Source organism: Electrophorus electricus, chromosome 2, assembly GCF_013358815.1.
Source record: "Electrophorus electricus isolate fEleEle1 chromosome 2, fEleEle1.pri, whole genome shotgun sequence".
Classification (NCBI taxonomy): Eukaryota; Metazoa; Chordata; class Actinopteri; order Gymnotiformes; family Gymnotidae; genus Electrophorus; species Electrophorus electricus.
This window is the reverse complement of record NC_049536.1, coordinates 31,260,000-31,275,575: the sequence shown is the minus strand read 5'-3', so window position 1 is coordinate 31,275,575 and position 15,576 is coordinate 31,260,000. Positions and strand designations below refer to the sequence as shown.

The window sequence follows — 15,576 nt, the reverse complement described above, 5'->3', positions numbered from 1 at the left end:
GTATGGGGAAAAAAACATATCTACACAAACTGCCAGGCCCGTGAGAGGTTTTTACAAATGCCTGTGAAAACGCTGAGGGTTTTTCCAGGGTGGCGGGGGCGTTTGCCTGCTTTTGGAGATGCTATCAGCTGTGTTTGTGCAAGGGATTTATTTCACCTTCGCTGAGAGTGCCTCATGCAGCCACTTTGTTGCTCACGTGCTCTCACTCCGGCTCCGTGTCACGCACTGTTTAACACTACACTTCAATATGCGTCTCACCTGAATCTCAGTACGTCTCGCGCGCAGACTGGCTCCCGAACACACCAGATAAACCCAAGCTCTTTTGAGTGAGGCCTGTAGGAATCGCCCACTGCCCCAAAACGGCGAACACCCCATCTCGGCCCGTCCCGAACACGGCTCAGGATCCGCTCTTTTCAGCTGGCGCGCTGTGGATGGACACTGACCCATTACCCCGCTAGACAGCAGCCTCTGCAGGAGTGCCTCGCTATGACTGAAGCTTTATTGAAACTCTGACCCCTATAAGGGAAGAGGCGCGCAATCTGCCACCTTGTCGGCTCATCACGGATGCGGCGGCCTTGGAAGGCTTTACATCTCTGTTGGCCAACGGTTCACCTGTGAAGGGCTCTGCGCTGGTGAAGGGTTGAAAAGCTGATCGGCTGAAGGTGACTGTTCCATCTTAGTCTGTAAGAAGTGCGTTACCCCGGTGCTCGTCCGCTACACGCTCTCTCTCTCTCTCTCTCTCTCTCTCTCTCTCTCTCTCTCGTGGGTCTTTTCATCCTCACTAGGCTCAGAACTATTTCAAGTTGAAAAAAGCGGGAGGGGGAGGGTGTCAACTCCACGTTGACTTTTCTTTTTTTTTTTTTAAATTTGCTCGGATAACATCCAGAGAGAGAGAGAGAGAGAGAGAAATGAGCATCTCAAAAACAAAGGGCACTTATTTCCTGTACCTCCCGCCCCGCCCCGCCCTGCCCCGCGCCCCCATAATGACCGCCTGTCCCTTCATCTTCTTGCAGCGCCCCCGTGCCCCAAAGACGGCGGCAGGTTGGGCGGCGGTGAGGAGAAATGCTCTTAATATGCAGGTGCGAGGGCGGCCGTTACGAGCACGGCAGCGAGAGACGTCGAGAGGCAGTGACTCGGCGAGCGGATATTTAAAACCGGCTCATTGAGACGGATGACACAATTTCTCACTTATTGCCCTCGGAGAAGGAGCCGGTTCTCCATCATGGCCCTAACCTCCATCCGTCAGGCGCTGCTAAATCTACTGGAATAATTTCCTCATGGATTATATGTCAGGATTTATAATTTAAGTTGCCCGTATATGTCCGGGCGAGATTCGCGCCACCCCAGACTCCCATCATCCTTATCCCGCTTTCACGGAGACAAGAAAATAAAGGAGGACTAAAGAGAAGGAGAGAGGGAGACCAAATGAAGCCCCACGGATTTGAATGTGTAATAAAGGCTCTGAAAACTGCGATCGGGATGGGGGTGGGGGGGGTAAACAAATCCCATTGAAAGCTTAGATATTTGAAGAGGCTTCTTTCGCATCAGTGTGCTAAACAGACAAGGATAAGCCCTTTTCCTAAGAGCCTGGCCTTCCTGCTAATGTAATGTGGGGAGTTAATCTGCCTCTTCCACTAGCCTGAGTCGGGGTCTAGTCCGCGAGGGGCGTGGGACTGCTCGGCTCCTTCCTGTTTGCTAGTAACGTAATCTGGGACAGAGCCCGCCGTCGCCGGAGGCCCCCGCCCCGACTGGGACTCCCGATGCTAAATCCCCAGTAAGCAGCCTTTGTGATACGCTCCTGCGCAGGCGCTCGGGCCCTGATTGCAGGGCCCAGCAGGTATTTCAGAGAGAGAAGGCAACTTTCATCACTGCTCCTGATGGAGGAGAACAAAGATGGGCTTACTCCAAACCCGAAATGGGTCTGAACCCAAATTGGGCACTATTCATGTCAAATAATCAGCTCCATAGTCATTGTGTGTGTGTGTGTGTGTGTGTGTGTGTGTGTGTGTGTGTGTGTGGATAGTGTGTGTGTGTGTGTGTGTGTTCAGTGTATCTCATCCTTGGTGCGCTCCCTCTGAGTGTGCGCTGCTGTGGTCCTTTAACAGGTGCCCGTGCGGAGTGGCGAGCCCAGGCTGGTACCCCGCTACGAGGACGTGGAGCGCCAGTACGCCTCCCTGCCCAGGTAAGACCAGCTAGTCGTCCACGCAGAGAGAGGTGACAGGCCCTGTCAGAGAGCGAGACCGTATCAGGTGTGGGGCGGAGAGAGAGCGCCATCATCCTAGATGTAGGGGAGGGCGGGAGAGGGGAAAAAATTAACTCATAGGCACGCAGTCTGTCAAAGAAACGGGGAGAGACCAAAAATGAAAGGCCAAGGAAAGAGAGTAGGGGGACAGGAGAGAAGAAGTGGTTCAGAGAACGACTGCAAAAGAGAGAGAGCGTGGGAGCGTGAAAGAAAGCAGCGAGCAGTCAGCCTCGTTCCCCCTCACGCCGTGCTGAGTAATCCTCTTTAAGGCTTCTAATTAAATCTGGAGTGTCTGCCTTCGGAGGCCCTCTCCACCCGGGAATTCACCCGATCTTCCCCCGAGAGAGAGCAGCACAGCCTCATCTTCCTGCACATCTCCGGGCCGCGTCGGGTTACGGCGCCTCCCTCCCTCTTTCTCTCTCTCTCCCCGCGCTTGTTTTGTCCCGCAGCCCAGCAGGGGCAGAGGCGTGGGCGTGGCTCAGCCGTGCACTGGATATACCCTAGCAAGAATTAGACTAGAAAGTGTTTAGGAGCGCTCTGGGAACTTTTGGGGAAGGTGCAAGAACGTGAGCCTGCCGCGTCCGAGCGCACGTCTCCTGCGGTATTCATCACTTTTAAAGCTTTTAAAAACCGAGGTGTCTCAGTTTCGCTCTTTTCACAAATGAGAATCTTCACTACTGGTCTGTGTGAAAGCCCCCCCAAGGTCCCTCTTTTAAAGTCATTTTCAGAAATAACTCGCCGCTCCGTTACGGCCGGCGGTCCGCGTGTTTATATGCGGACACAAACACAGCGGGTCTGGGTCCCACAGGCCTCACCTCGGCCTGTTATTCTAACCCCGACGGGGCTTTCCTCCGGGCCGGGCCGAGGTCACTGGCCCCGCAGGTGGAGGGAGGCCGGCCCTGCTAGACACAGCCCACACCGGCCTCCATATGCGCCCAATTATGTCCATTACCAAAATGATACTCACAGTCATTATCCGCCCTGCTTAGGCCAGGGTCAGCCAATCAGAGAAGCTGCTCGCCGCCCCCCCCCTCCACAGATTATTGGATTAGCTGGCCAAGTCAGAGTTCCGTTTGATTCTGGCAGGGCTTTGATTGGACGGTTGAGGTGATAATTGGGTGATTAATGTGCAGATGGTGGCCCCTCTGGCTGAACCCGGGGTGAAGAGGCACAACTGATTCAACTGTTCACGGTACTCCCGAGCAGCGTCCAGGCACCCACTCATACCCGCTCATTCTTGCTCACTCACACACAAACACACACGCACACGTGCTCACACACACTTCCCCCTCTGTTGCAGGCTTTGTGGCAAGTAGTAAGCAGTCTTTCCCAGAACTAGGCTGGTCACAAAGGCCACATTGTAGTGGGTCTCTGGTCGTGTGTGTCTGTGCACGCGTGTGTGTGTGTGTGTGTGTGTGTGTGTGTGTGTGTGTGTGTGTGTGTGTGCGTGCGTGCATGCGTGCGCGCGTGTGTTAACCTGTCTCATGTCGAGGACCCGCTGGCCTGCCTGTGCAGCTTACACGATTTTTGATTTCTGCTGCTGTGGATCTTAACCGAGCTTAAGAGGCTTGCCGGGGCATTTTTGGACATTTGTTAGTACAACGTTCACACGTCAGTCAGACGAACACGGGGGCCGTCAGACTGAGAGCTGAAAACAGCAGAAAAAGAGCTCGTGACAAGACAGGAAAAAAGGTTACGTTTGATGAGAGCTCTGAAAATAATGCCATATTTTCATTGTTCTGCCTGTTCGATGTTGCCCTGGCAACCAGCACCCACCATCTGTGCTAGGCTGGACCTCCTCAACCTGTCTTTCTGGGTTTTTTCCCCCCATTTACCATCTCTTTTTCACTCTTCTTTCTTCTCCTCTCTCTTCCCGTGTCTGTGTTTTCTGCCTCCATCTCTCTGTGTCCTTCTCACACACGCGTGTAGCTGACCACATTAACCCTGAAGGCTTCGGGCTTGAATTTACAACCAGTGTCCTGCTGCGTTTGGCGTACAGGTGGGCGTACAGGTGGGCTAGCTAAAGCTGTTATCCCCCGTTTTTGTTTTCCCCATCTTCTCCCTGCCGCACCTGGTGCCAGCTCTCCCCCCAGGTGAGCCAAGAAAGTGGGAGGGGCAAACCCCTTCCCCTAGTTGACCTGTGAAGTCCGCCTTCTTCCTGGCCACACACGCAGCTGTGGCGTAATTGGAGCAGAGGTCGTTTGGCCCACCCACGCCTTGCCGCAGGGCGACGGCCAGTACCCGCTGCCATGCCAGGCAAGCAGCAGACGCCAGTCAGGTCGACCACCAGGTGCGGCTTCGTTTAGCGATGGTTTCGTTGGCCGTTGAGTTTTGGAACGTTCCTTCCAGCTTTCAGGCTCCGAATGTCCCGCTGGCATTCCAGAGCCGAACTTCAGTGGCACAGGCGGCATTCTCCTCAGGTGCTGGCCTTCAGTGTCTCGCCTGCCGGCCCTCGGAGGGCATTCTCCACGGCACGGGTGGGAATTGCGGTTGAAGGCGCGTAGAGCTATTTCGATCAGCACAGCATGGCCAAGGCCGAGACCTCTTAAACAGTCAACCCGTCCCTTTAATGGCACTTTATCCACGTCCACACACACAAATGCACACACGTGTACGCACAGCTTTTGTTTACGCGGCTCAGGAATGCCTGAGAACGTGTTCACTTCTCAGTCACTCATTCTCACTTTTCCTTTGTCACAGCTATACAGAAGACATGATGGCATTCTCGTCGCGCTGGAGCTTCACCGCACTTTATCAGACACATACACAATTTCCTCTGGAATGCGATGCAATTTCCTCCAGTTCGGCATCTCTTCTGGATTGTGTAATTATAGTTTAGCCAGCAGGGCCACGTTCCTCGCAGATGGACACTTAATATGTTGGGAATGACAGCTAGAGCTTGTAATGGTGGCCCGGAGTTTTTTTTGTTTTGTTTTTTTTTCTAGTCACCTTTCCACAAATAAAAGCCTGGAATTCTAAATAATCTTGTCAGGCCCCTGTCGGCGGGACCCCTGCTGGTGTCATGTGACCCTGTGGGGTCAGCTGTGTGTGTGAGTGGTAAGGTGCACAGTTCCCAGGGGCAGCTGTGTAAATATTATCCAGCTTTCGCAGGGTCCAGGCTGTACCTCCGGCAGCCAGGTGCACTGAGGGGAGATCTGCCCTGACCCCAGCGGCGGCGTCCTGGCAGGAAGCTGGCAGAAGCTCTTCCAGATCTTTCCCAACGTACCAGGACTGGTGGTACGGATTAAAACACTTGAGAAGAACCGTCACCCTTTTCCTGCTCAGACAGACCGGCATCGGCAGACGCAGTACGACGGTCCAACCGGGAAGTAGGAAAAGGGTCCCCCGGCAGAGAGAGAACGAGCGAGCTCAGCCAGCAGGCTGGTGGGATTAAGAGAAGAACGAGTGATGAGGAAGACTCTGGGTTATGTGCTGTGATGGAGCCAGCCTCTTTCATTATTGCACTCCCGCGTTATTGCTCTTTTGTTTTGGTCTCTCCCCATCGCAGTATTATCGAGTCGGTAATGAAATCTCATTTTAAAAGTGAAACTTTGTTACCAGGAGTACTTAACTGAGTTAGGAAACCCACTTCAGGAGTCTCTTTATAGCCGAGCTTTGATATGATGGGTTTGTGAATGAGATGACGTCTCGGTGTGCTGTAACTGCATTTGGCTTCAGAGACTTTCCAACTGTAATGACGTATCAGTGAAGCTGCCATTTCTCCTGCCTTTCCCCACTGTGGCTGTGGGCTTCATGGCACATTTTTAATATATAGCGCAGTAAAGGACCCCCGCACTGGCCTGGCTTACACACTTACAAACTTTAATAGCCGTAATGTGACATTTCGCTTGGGCTAATCTTTATTACGTCCATCATGGTGTTGCTTATCTTTTACCTGTTTTGTAAAAGTAGGAAAACTTCACTTAGGGCCAAAATGTTGGATTGGTTGGACTAAAACAGTGAGTGCTTTTCTCACACTCTCTCTCTCTCTCTTTTTGTTTCTCACTCTGTCTCTCTCTATCTGTATATAAGTGGCAGAGTTGAGTACATGTGTCGTGATCTGAGCCAGCTGTTTTCCAATGTCGCTCCTGGAATCCCACTCCCAAAGAGTCCCAGCAAACGGAATGGTTTTGGAATTTCCTCCTAATTTTGGAGGCAGGCGTGAAGAGTGCTAACGCAAGAAAAGGGATTTTCGCTCCGTCGTAGATTGCGGAATCCTTCCCAACTTCCACCATAACACACAACCAGAGATCCAGGGCAACAGATGAGCTTCTGACAGACGGAATACCACTGCTGTGCCGCTGTGTGATATTCACGCGGGACCATAATGGCCTGTGGAGCGTTCTTGTATGAGATCACTCAGCCGTCCGCCACAGATGGCCGCGTTGAACGGCGGCTCCTTCGGTGATACAGATCTCCCCAGCTCTGCACCCGGCGTGGTGGAGTGCAGGAGTACGTCTCCCAAGCGGGGAGAGAGAGCGAGAGCCTTGACTGAGTTCAGGCACGCCTGCTGGGCCTGGCCGTTGCCTGCTCTGCTCAGGTGTTCCAGGGCCGCTGGCCTTGGAAAGCCGAGTCCTATAGTTGTTTTTTTGGTTTTTTTACCGCCCTGCTTGTACCCAGATGTCAGGTGTGATGACACCATGCCCGATTAGTTGGACAAATTGTTCAATTAATCCCTGGGATTGGGAAAAACTGCACGGGATTTGGATCCAATGGGCCAGATGTTGAGAGCCTTAAGATACATGCATTTTCTTTGTTCTTTTAAGCACTGGAATTTTCTGAAGGGATCGGCATTGCTAAACACTTCTGCATGGAATGGTTGTGGATCCGTGCGAGGTGCAGGTCGTGCGGAGGGGAGAGACGCTTACTTCCTGATCGCGCAGGTGCGTCGGGTCTGTCCTTGAGCTCGCCGGCACATGCAGCAGAACTGATAATCTTCAGCCATAATGATGTTTCTGGCCTTCGCACTCCCCACAGTTTGCCACACACACACACACACACAACCTCTCTTTCCCCAGAGCTTATCTGTGCTGGAGGAGGCTGCAACGTCACTAAGGACCAGCACGGGGGGGGAGGTTAGAGAGCAGTTGGGGGGGGGGGGGATGAGGCGCCTGGCTGTCGCGCTGGATGGGTGGTCAGCGCTGCAGAGAGATTAACAGCACGCTGATGATTTTTGGAATGTGCGATTTCCTGCCCTCCAAAGCAGCTTTGACTTTCTGTTGGTCCCTGACGGGTCAGAGGCCCAGACTGCAGGACTGGACACAGACTGCAGGAATTGAGCTAGGCTGCAAGACCCAGACTGCCTGCAGGTCATATGTCTAATGTTTTACACACTCAACCAGGAAACACAAGCTCTGCGCTTGTATGGTGATACAGGGTATACGGCAGCTAATTGATAGCTTGGACAGCAGTAGCAGTAGCGCGAATAGCTTAACAGACATGTCAGACACATAGCGAAGTGAAATGAGCGTGTTGTGGAAAGTTGAACTGATCCAGCTCTGTCAGCCGGTCACATGTCTGTACTGATATGGATCCCGGACTGTAGAGAGGATGGACGAGAATGTTCCACAACAAGAGAATCTCTCTCTCTCCTCTCTCTCTCTCTCTCCCCCCCCGGGGCTACTAGGGAGATTCCCTGATCGGCCAGATGGAGCAAAGATGATCTAAACTGTGCCACACTACTAGTCTCTCTAAAGAACCCAGCTGTGTGTGTGAGAGTGTGTGTACGACAGGAAGACAACGGTGGTGAAAGAAAGTGTGTTAAAATAGACATGTTGCATGCCTCTACCCTATCATCCCTTCTTCATCTTGACCTGCAGTGTAGCCCAGTGGGATGCCATGTTTGCACTGCAGTGACTCCGACACCCCCCACCCCGTCTCACCTCAACATTTCAGGCCAAGTTGACATTACAGAGCTTAAGGGTCATTACTGTATTCCCCATATCTCCGCTCCCTCAGGCTCCGTATCACCCGCGGTATTTGAACCTTTCTCCTCTGCCGTCTCTGAGTCACGCCGCGCTCTGGTCCTGCCTTTGTAAGCCTCTATCAACTCCCCTGCTGGAGGTGGAGTAGGCAGCTAGCAGCTCTCAGGACTCCAGCCTAAGCTAATTGTCTGACCCCTGCACTGCCAGAGAGAAACGGACCGTCTTTTCAGGATAAAGAGAGCGAATGGGGGGGGTCGATTGCGGTCGCACTGTTTGACTCTGTGTGCTCTCTCCATCTGGGCTTTCTTGCAGGAGGGGTCCGGCGGACACCGACGAGTACACCGCGCAGCCGTGGGCCGGGCACAGGGACCCTGCCCACTACGCCAGCCCTCTGCCAGCCTACCACTCCAGCTACCCTCGCCCACTCGACCCCCGCCAGGGTGACCTGGGTTTCTACAACCCCCCTCCCCCACAGAGGGGTCCCATGCGGCAGGACGTGCCTCCCTCTCCACCCGTGCCCCTTCGAGCCCCCCGTTATGACACCATGAGCCACAGAGGCTTCCGGAACACCAGCCCCGAGCGCTTTGGTTTTGTGGAAGGACGGCACTCTGACCCCAGGCAGAAGAATGGCATGACCGCGGCCGTCTAGATCGCGGCGCTCACAAGTCTGTGTGTGTGTGTCGTGTGTGCGTGTGCGTGTGCGTGTGCGTGCGTGTGTGCGTGCAGCTCACAGAGCACGTGGTGGAGCACATGGGAGCTCCCACAGTGCTTCAGCATGGTCCTGAGTGCGGGAAGAAGCAGCAGCGTTTGTGTCTGCTTCAGCCACTACATGTTAACTCGCGTCCTCCCTGCTGGCCCCGCGACACCAGCACTCTGTAGAACACTCACCATCTGACATTTAGCTTCTCTCATACATACCCATAATTCATCTTTGGAGGAGAGGACATTTATGAATAATCATGTAGAACCGCTGACGCACATACAATCTTAAAATGTATTTTTGAAACAGATGAAGGTACTCCCCTCTGCGTAGCTAGACATATTCTTTTGTGTTGTTTTGTTTAAGTGAAGTCCAACGGTGTCCGGATGATGTAAGATTGAAAAAGTGAAGATTATTTGTCAGGAAGAGGAAAGGAGGTACCCCAGAAACCCTCAGCTTCTCTGCACGGACGACAGGAAGAACGAGAGGATGGAGGAGAGAAAGGATGATCTGGTCTTCCCTCAGTGCCTGGCAGCTTATATGAGGGTTTTTTTCCCCTTCATGTTTGTATCTAAATGTACTCCTTATGTGTGTTTTGGCGCTGCTTATGTGGTAGTTGCCCACACTGAATGTACCAACGACTCTCTCTACATCCAGAGAGCACATAATGAACACATTATGAACTACATTCTAGTAAACATGTATCATGTTAATCACCAGAGCTATTAAAGGAATTAAAAGATGCCTAATGAAAACAAAAAATTGATGGTCCAGCATAAAACATTAATGCTCAGCACAACTGTGTTTTATTAACCTCTGTTATAACAGCTCTTTATTAAATATGCATTTGAAAGCATCAGTCTGTCTCCTTGGCAGTGTTTTGCAAATGAAAGTTAAGTGTTAAGTGTCTTCCCAACGTTAAAAAAGCAGAACACCAGACCAGTGTGAAGTGTTAATGTTTTCAACCCCAGATAAAATTATGCCTTTGTAAAGATAGACAGGCCCAAATTAACATCCTTCTAATTATCTGTTAAGATGGGAAATAAACAGTTGTGCTTATGGAACACTTTCTACATTTCTGATGAAATTTGGCTGATTGATGAATTAAGAGTTGATCAGTGATGGTCACTAAGTGCACAGACAAACTTGCTTGCCTGTGTCTGTTTAACTAGGACCTCAGCACATGGTCAGGCCCACACTGTCTATGTAGGGGTGGGTGTGTGATATATAAATCAGTGAACAGTAATATAGTAATGCATGCATATATATATATAGAGAGAGAGAGAGAGCATATATATATATATATATATATATATATATATATATATATATATATATATATATATATATATGTACACACACACACTCAAAAATGCCTGGCCCCCAAAAAAAAGGTCACCACCTGGATTTAACTAAGCAAATAGGTATGAGCCTCCGATTGGATAATTACTGCGTGGGTGATTGTTTCAGCTGGCAACAAGTTGTTTAACCCTAACTGATGCAGTGAGTAGCTTCTCATTTGTTAAACAACCATGTCAAACGACACATCCTGTGGTAGTGGAAAAGATGTTAAATTGTTTCAGAAGGGTCAAATTATTGGCATGCATCAAGCAGAGAAAACATCTAAGGAGATTGCTGAAACTACTAAAATCAGGTTAAGAACTGTCCAACGCATTATTAAAAAGTGGAAGGATAGTGGGGAGACATCTTCGAGGAAGGAATGTGGTCATAAAAAAATCTTGAAAGATTGTGATCGGCCATCACTTAACCGTGTGGTGAAATCAAATTGTAGAAAAACAACAGTAGAACTCAGGGATATGTTTAATAGTGAAAGTAAGAGCATTTCCACATACACAATGTGAAGGGAACTCAAGGGATTGGGACTAAACAGCTATGTAGCCTTAAGAAAATCACTTGTCAGTGGGGCTAACCGGCAAAAACGACTCCAATTTGCTAGGGAGCATAAAGATTGGACTCTGGAGCAATGGAAGAAGGTCATGTGGTCTGATGAGTCCAGACTTACCCTGTTCCAGAGTGATGGGCACATCAAGGTAAGAAGAGAGGCGGCTGAAGTGATGCACCCAACATGCCTAGTGCCTACCGTACAAGCCTGTGGGGGCAGTGCTATGATCTGGGGTTGCTGCAGTTGGTAGGGTGTAGGTTCAGCAACGTTATGTGCCCAAAGAATGAGGTCAGCTGACTACCTGAATATACGAAACGCCATCAATGGATTTTTTCTTCCCTGATGGCACGGGCATATTCCAAGATGACAATGCCAGGATTCATCGGGCTCAAATTGTGAAAGAGTGGTTCAGGGCGTGAGAGACATCATTTTCACACATTAATTGGACTTCACACATGAGTCCAGACCCGAACCCCTTTGAGAATCTTTGGGATGTGCTGGAGAAGACTTTGCACAGTGGTCCAAATCTCCCATCATCAATACAAGATCTTTGGGGGGGGGGGAATTAATGCAACTCTGGACAGAAATAAATGTGACATTACAGACGCTGCCACAGCGAATGCACGCTGTAATCAAAGCTAAAGGCGGTGCAACGAAATATTAAGAGTGTGTGACATTTTTCTTGCCCAAGTAGTGCATGCGCGTGTGTGTGTGTGTGTGTGTGTGTGTGTGTGTGTATGTGTGTGTGTATGTATATGTGTGTATATATATATATATATATATATATATACACATTTTTTATATTATATAAATATAAAAAATGTATATATATAAATATATGAGTAATTCATCAAAATTAAATGTTTTATTTATTGATTGGTTTAATCCAGCCAGGCTATTTTCTGTAGTATACTTTGCATTTCTTTACTCTCTAAATAGTTTTGCGAAAGTTTTAAAGTATGGTTTGGATCATTATTCTTTTGCCTGGTAAATATTTGTCCAATTATGCTGGAGTTTGGAGAGCCGCTGCCTGCGTCCATGCTGTTGGTCTACAGTGTACACTCTGCAAATTAAAGCCTTAATGCAGACAAACCCCTGACTCGAGACTTCTGGAACGTCAGGGCTCATAACGTCATTTCCTCACATCTGCACCAGAAGTCTGAGACAGCAAAGTTTTGTGCCTCTTTGCCAAGTTCTATCACGCTGTGTAGAGGCAAACGCAATTTTACTGATCTGGCCAATTTTGTAGATTGAATATGGGAGCCTTTTTTCACCCTGCTGTCTGAGTCCTAATGAAATTCTTCTTCTTTCCTTATTTGTTTTTCCCCTTTTTATTGTGGTTACGGAGTTTTGTTTTGTTTTTTTTCTGGGAACTGTTTCACTCATGCTGCGGTCAAAGAGGGTACCGGTGTAATTGCTTCATCTTCCAGCTCTCCCAGGATCCATTTGGGATGTGTAATTATTGTAAGTCATTATTAGGCGAAGTTTAAATTAGCATAAGAGGTCAGAGTCATGGCACTTTTACATTTTAATGTAGCCGCTCACACACCGTCACGGGTGTTAGGAGGTAAGAAGGACGTTTAAAGTTTTTGGATCCTTGGTGACCCACATATTGATATGCTGAATGTCTTCTTTACATGACAATACTTTACTGTTTTCTCCTTTATTTCCTGTCCCAGTTCCTTCATTACAGCAATACAATTCACTCATGTCGTTGCCCTAAGTGATGCAGGTTAATACACAGGAGGACCATCAGAAGAATCTGTTGTACATTTCTACTAAAATAATATACAACATTGGAGGGACTCTTGAAAGCACGAAGTCCCAAGTTGGAGTATTTACAACTTAAACAGTTCTTCTGACCAGCTGCGTTATCTGGAACATTCTTCCTGAACAGAGGGGGGAGGGGAGGGGGGTCCCGCAGAGAGCAGTTAAACTCTGTCAGTGGAAATGTACTTGGGATTGGTTGTGATTGAGTGTGTGAGCGTGTGCAGAGAGTGACGGCTCTGATTTATGATGGGTGTGACGGAAAAGCCAGAGCTGCTTCCTCGTGGGCCACAGAAGAGCTTTGGGGCTTAACACCAGTGATGAACAACGCTCGCTTTCTCCTGCTTGCCCTGGATTAACTCACCGACCCTGCTGTTCTGCAGTAGCCATCCGTAACGTGTTTAATGCTGGCGTTAGTATTACTGCATACGCACAGCTAATAGTTTTAGTGTGTGTGCATGTGTGCAGAGGGCGATCATAAGAGTATTGGCACGCAGGCCTCTGGAAGCTCGCGCCGCTCGCGCACTCTCCCTCCACCTCCCTGCGGCCTTTCGCCTGTCCCTGGGGACTCTCTCGCGCTCTCTGAGTTATGGGGGCATGGCCGGTAGCGATGTTGGTCCTGTAGCGTGCCAGCTCGCAAGGGCGGGGAGCCGGTGTTAACGGCGGCCTGGCCACCGCGCAGATTCATACCTTGCCAAGGTCAACGGCCATGTACCGATGGCGGACTGCGCCCCCCAGTTGAAGGACGCTTGCATCGGCGCAGGGTAGATTCCGTTTCCCGAGCCTGGAAATGTGGCAGCAGCTGTTTCCCTTCTCACCGTGTGCCCCCTCCGTGCCTGCTCGTGACCTGCCATTACAGTCGGGAGAGGGAGAAAGAGTGCGCTCTGACCCTTCCCAGCATGCACTTCACGAACACACTCTGCTCTTTGTCTCCCTGGGCTGCCCCACATTCCTGTTTTTACTCCCTGAGGTCAGGCCGTCTGCCAATGGTCTTATGATACAGGTCCAACCAGCAGAGATACCCCATCACCACCCCACGCGCCGGGGTCACGGCCAAACCCGCATAACAACCACGCCGAGAGTTCCGATTCTCTTACACGCTTGTCTGTCCGCCCGGGGCGCGTTATCAGACGCTCTCCACGGTTAGCAGAGGCGAGGTTAAACACATCACTCTGATGTCTGCATGGCCCCGCCGTGCGTGTGAGCGAATCTCCGCGGCATTCAGCACGCAGCGCACCTTTCATCAGACGCTGTGTTATTTGTGACGGGATCAATTTGTTTCGCAAAGCTGATTGCTCGAAAGTCTCAGCGGTGCAATTCTCCGTTTTCGTCAAACGTGAAGAAGTGAATGCAAAGTGACTTGTACTTAGGACTCGTGCCTGATCAGCTCCCGTATGCTTCTGACTCCTCCTTTCAGATGTTTTTTTTTCATGCACACACACACACGCACACACACACACACACACACACACACACACACACACACACACACACACAATCGTTGTGTTGATAATCCAACTGTTTTTCTGGAATTGGGTTTCGGGGAAAGTGGACCAGAGTTCCGTGCTCTTTGCGGAGCGGAATAATGAGCTGGCTTAGCAAGCGTCTTCATGCATTTCAAATGCCAGAGGAGTAAGAACTCACTCATTTAAGTGTCTTGTTTTCTGTGCCTTTTTTTTTCTTCTGCTCATCTCTTTTGTTTGTGGAATGAGATTCTTGACTGTGGTTTTGTTTTTCCAGTGCTCAGCTGAGACTGACAAACCCAGTCACGCGTCCGCCCTCGCCGCTGTGTGTCCGGGACCGTGTTGCACGCGGAGGGGCCGCGGCCGTCGGCTCGCTAACTGTTTGCTTTAATTGTCTTGTTCACGCGCCACATTCTGCCGCTTGGGGAGCGCGCGCTCCGCTTATCCACGCAGGCATCACGCCGTTGTCGTATGAAGCGCGTTCACTCACGCGAAGGGAGAGGGGCCGACGTCAAAGGGGATCCCCCCGCTCGCGCTCGGGAGCTCTTCGACCGGCGGCGATGGTGCGAATGACCCGCGCAGGCATGTGGTAGCGTTTAAAATGGGTTTGGATTAGGAGAGGCAGAGAACTAATCCAAAGCCACTGAAGTGTCCGAGCCGAGCGATATGCAAAGACGAAACTCTTTAGGAGCCGCGCTCCACGGTTCCAGAGCTGCGCGAGAACCGGCGGTCCGCGCGGACAGCCCGCGCTTTCATTCCCCACATAGTTATCCGAGTGGGAAAATGGCGCGAGGGGATTTCCCCCCGGAATAATTTAAGGTCTAGATTGCTAGCATGTGTTGTTTTGTGGCAAAACCCAGTAATGGAAATAAATAATGAAATAAGGATACGACGACTGCATAGTAAAAAAAAAAAAAAAAACAGCGCTGAATTTCATGCTTGCAGCTGAGGCGAGGCAAGGCCGCTGTCACTCATCAGCTCCGTCACTTGGCCCGCATTAATCTGCTCTGCTTTGGAGAGTTATTTCTCCCCCCTCGGTAGCAGAGCGGAAACTCAAATCCCCTTCAACTGGAAAGCAGTGGGTTATTGCTCCTCTTCTGCCTTTTTGGAGCGAGAGGAAAAAAAAGAGGGAACAGGGAAGCACGTGGACGCCACGGATGCCAGCTGCCATCGTTCGACCCACGGTCGCTATGGAAACATCATGGGCGCGAGCGGCAGGTTAGGTCTTCTTTGGACGATCGGCTAGCTGTGAGGCGGGGGGGGGGGGGGGGGTTATGGCCACTCTCTGATCCTCCTCAGGGAGAGAGCGTGCTGAGCTCATACTGGAACGCAAAGCGTCTCCAAGCAGATAAAAGGCTGGAGCGCCGCTGCTTCGCGTGCTGGAGATGACAGTTCCGCATCCCACACCTGCTCGCTAAGACTCGGAGTGCTGGGATGTGGTCGACCAGCTGCCCCAGCTCGCTGTTGTTTTAGGATTCCCTTCTGCAGCCTGTGAGTGTGTAACCACGGCCTATGAGTTCAGCCGTGTTTACACGACTCGGTTTGGAGCAGAAATGAATTGTTCCTTCCCAAATGAA

General features: G+C 50.6%; 1 protein-coding gene across 8 annotated transcripts in view; it reads left to right on the top strand.

Moving 5' to 3' along the window:
• pard3bb (par-3 family cell polarity regulator beta b) overlaps nucleotides 1-9,725 on the top strand; it is a 167,094-nt gene extending 157,369 nt beyond the window's left edge. For all 8 annotated transcript variants that reach the window (XM_027025790.2, XM_027025788.2, XM_035523518.1 and 5 more), the window contains 2 exons: nucleotides 2,106-2,182; nucleotides 8,479-9,725. In XM_027025790.2, coding sequence (XP_026881591.2) covers nucleotides 2,106-2,182; nucleotides 8,479-8,815 — 414 coding nt within the window. In that variant the 3' untranslated portion in view covers nucleotides 8,816-9,725. The remainder of the gene's footprint in view (nucleotides 1-2,105; nucleotides 2,183-8,478) is intronic.
• The last annotated feature ends 5,851 nt before the right edge of the window (nucleotides 9,726-15,576 follow it).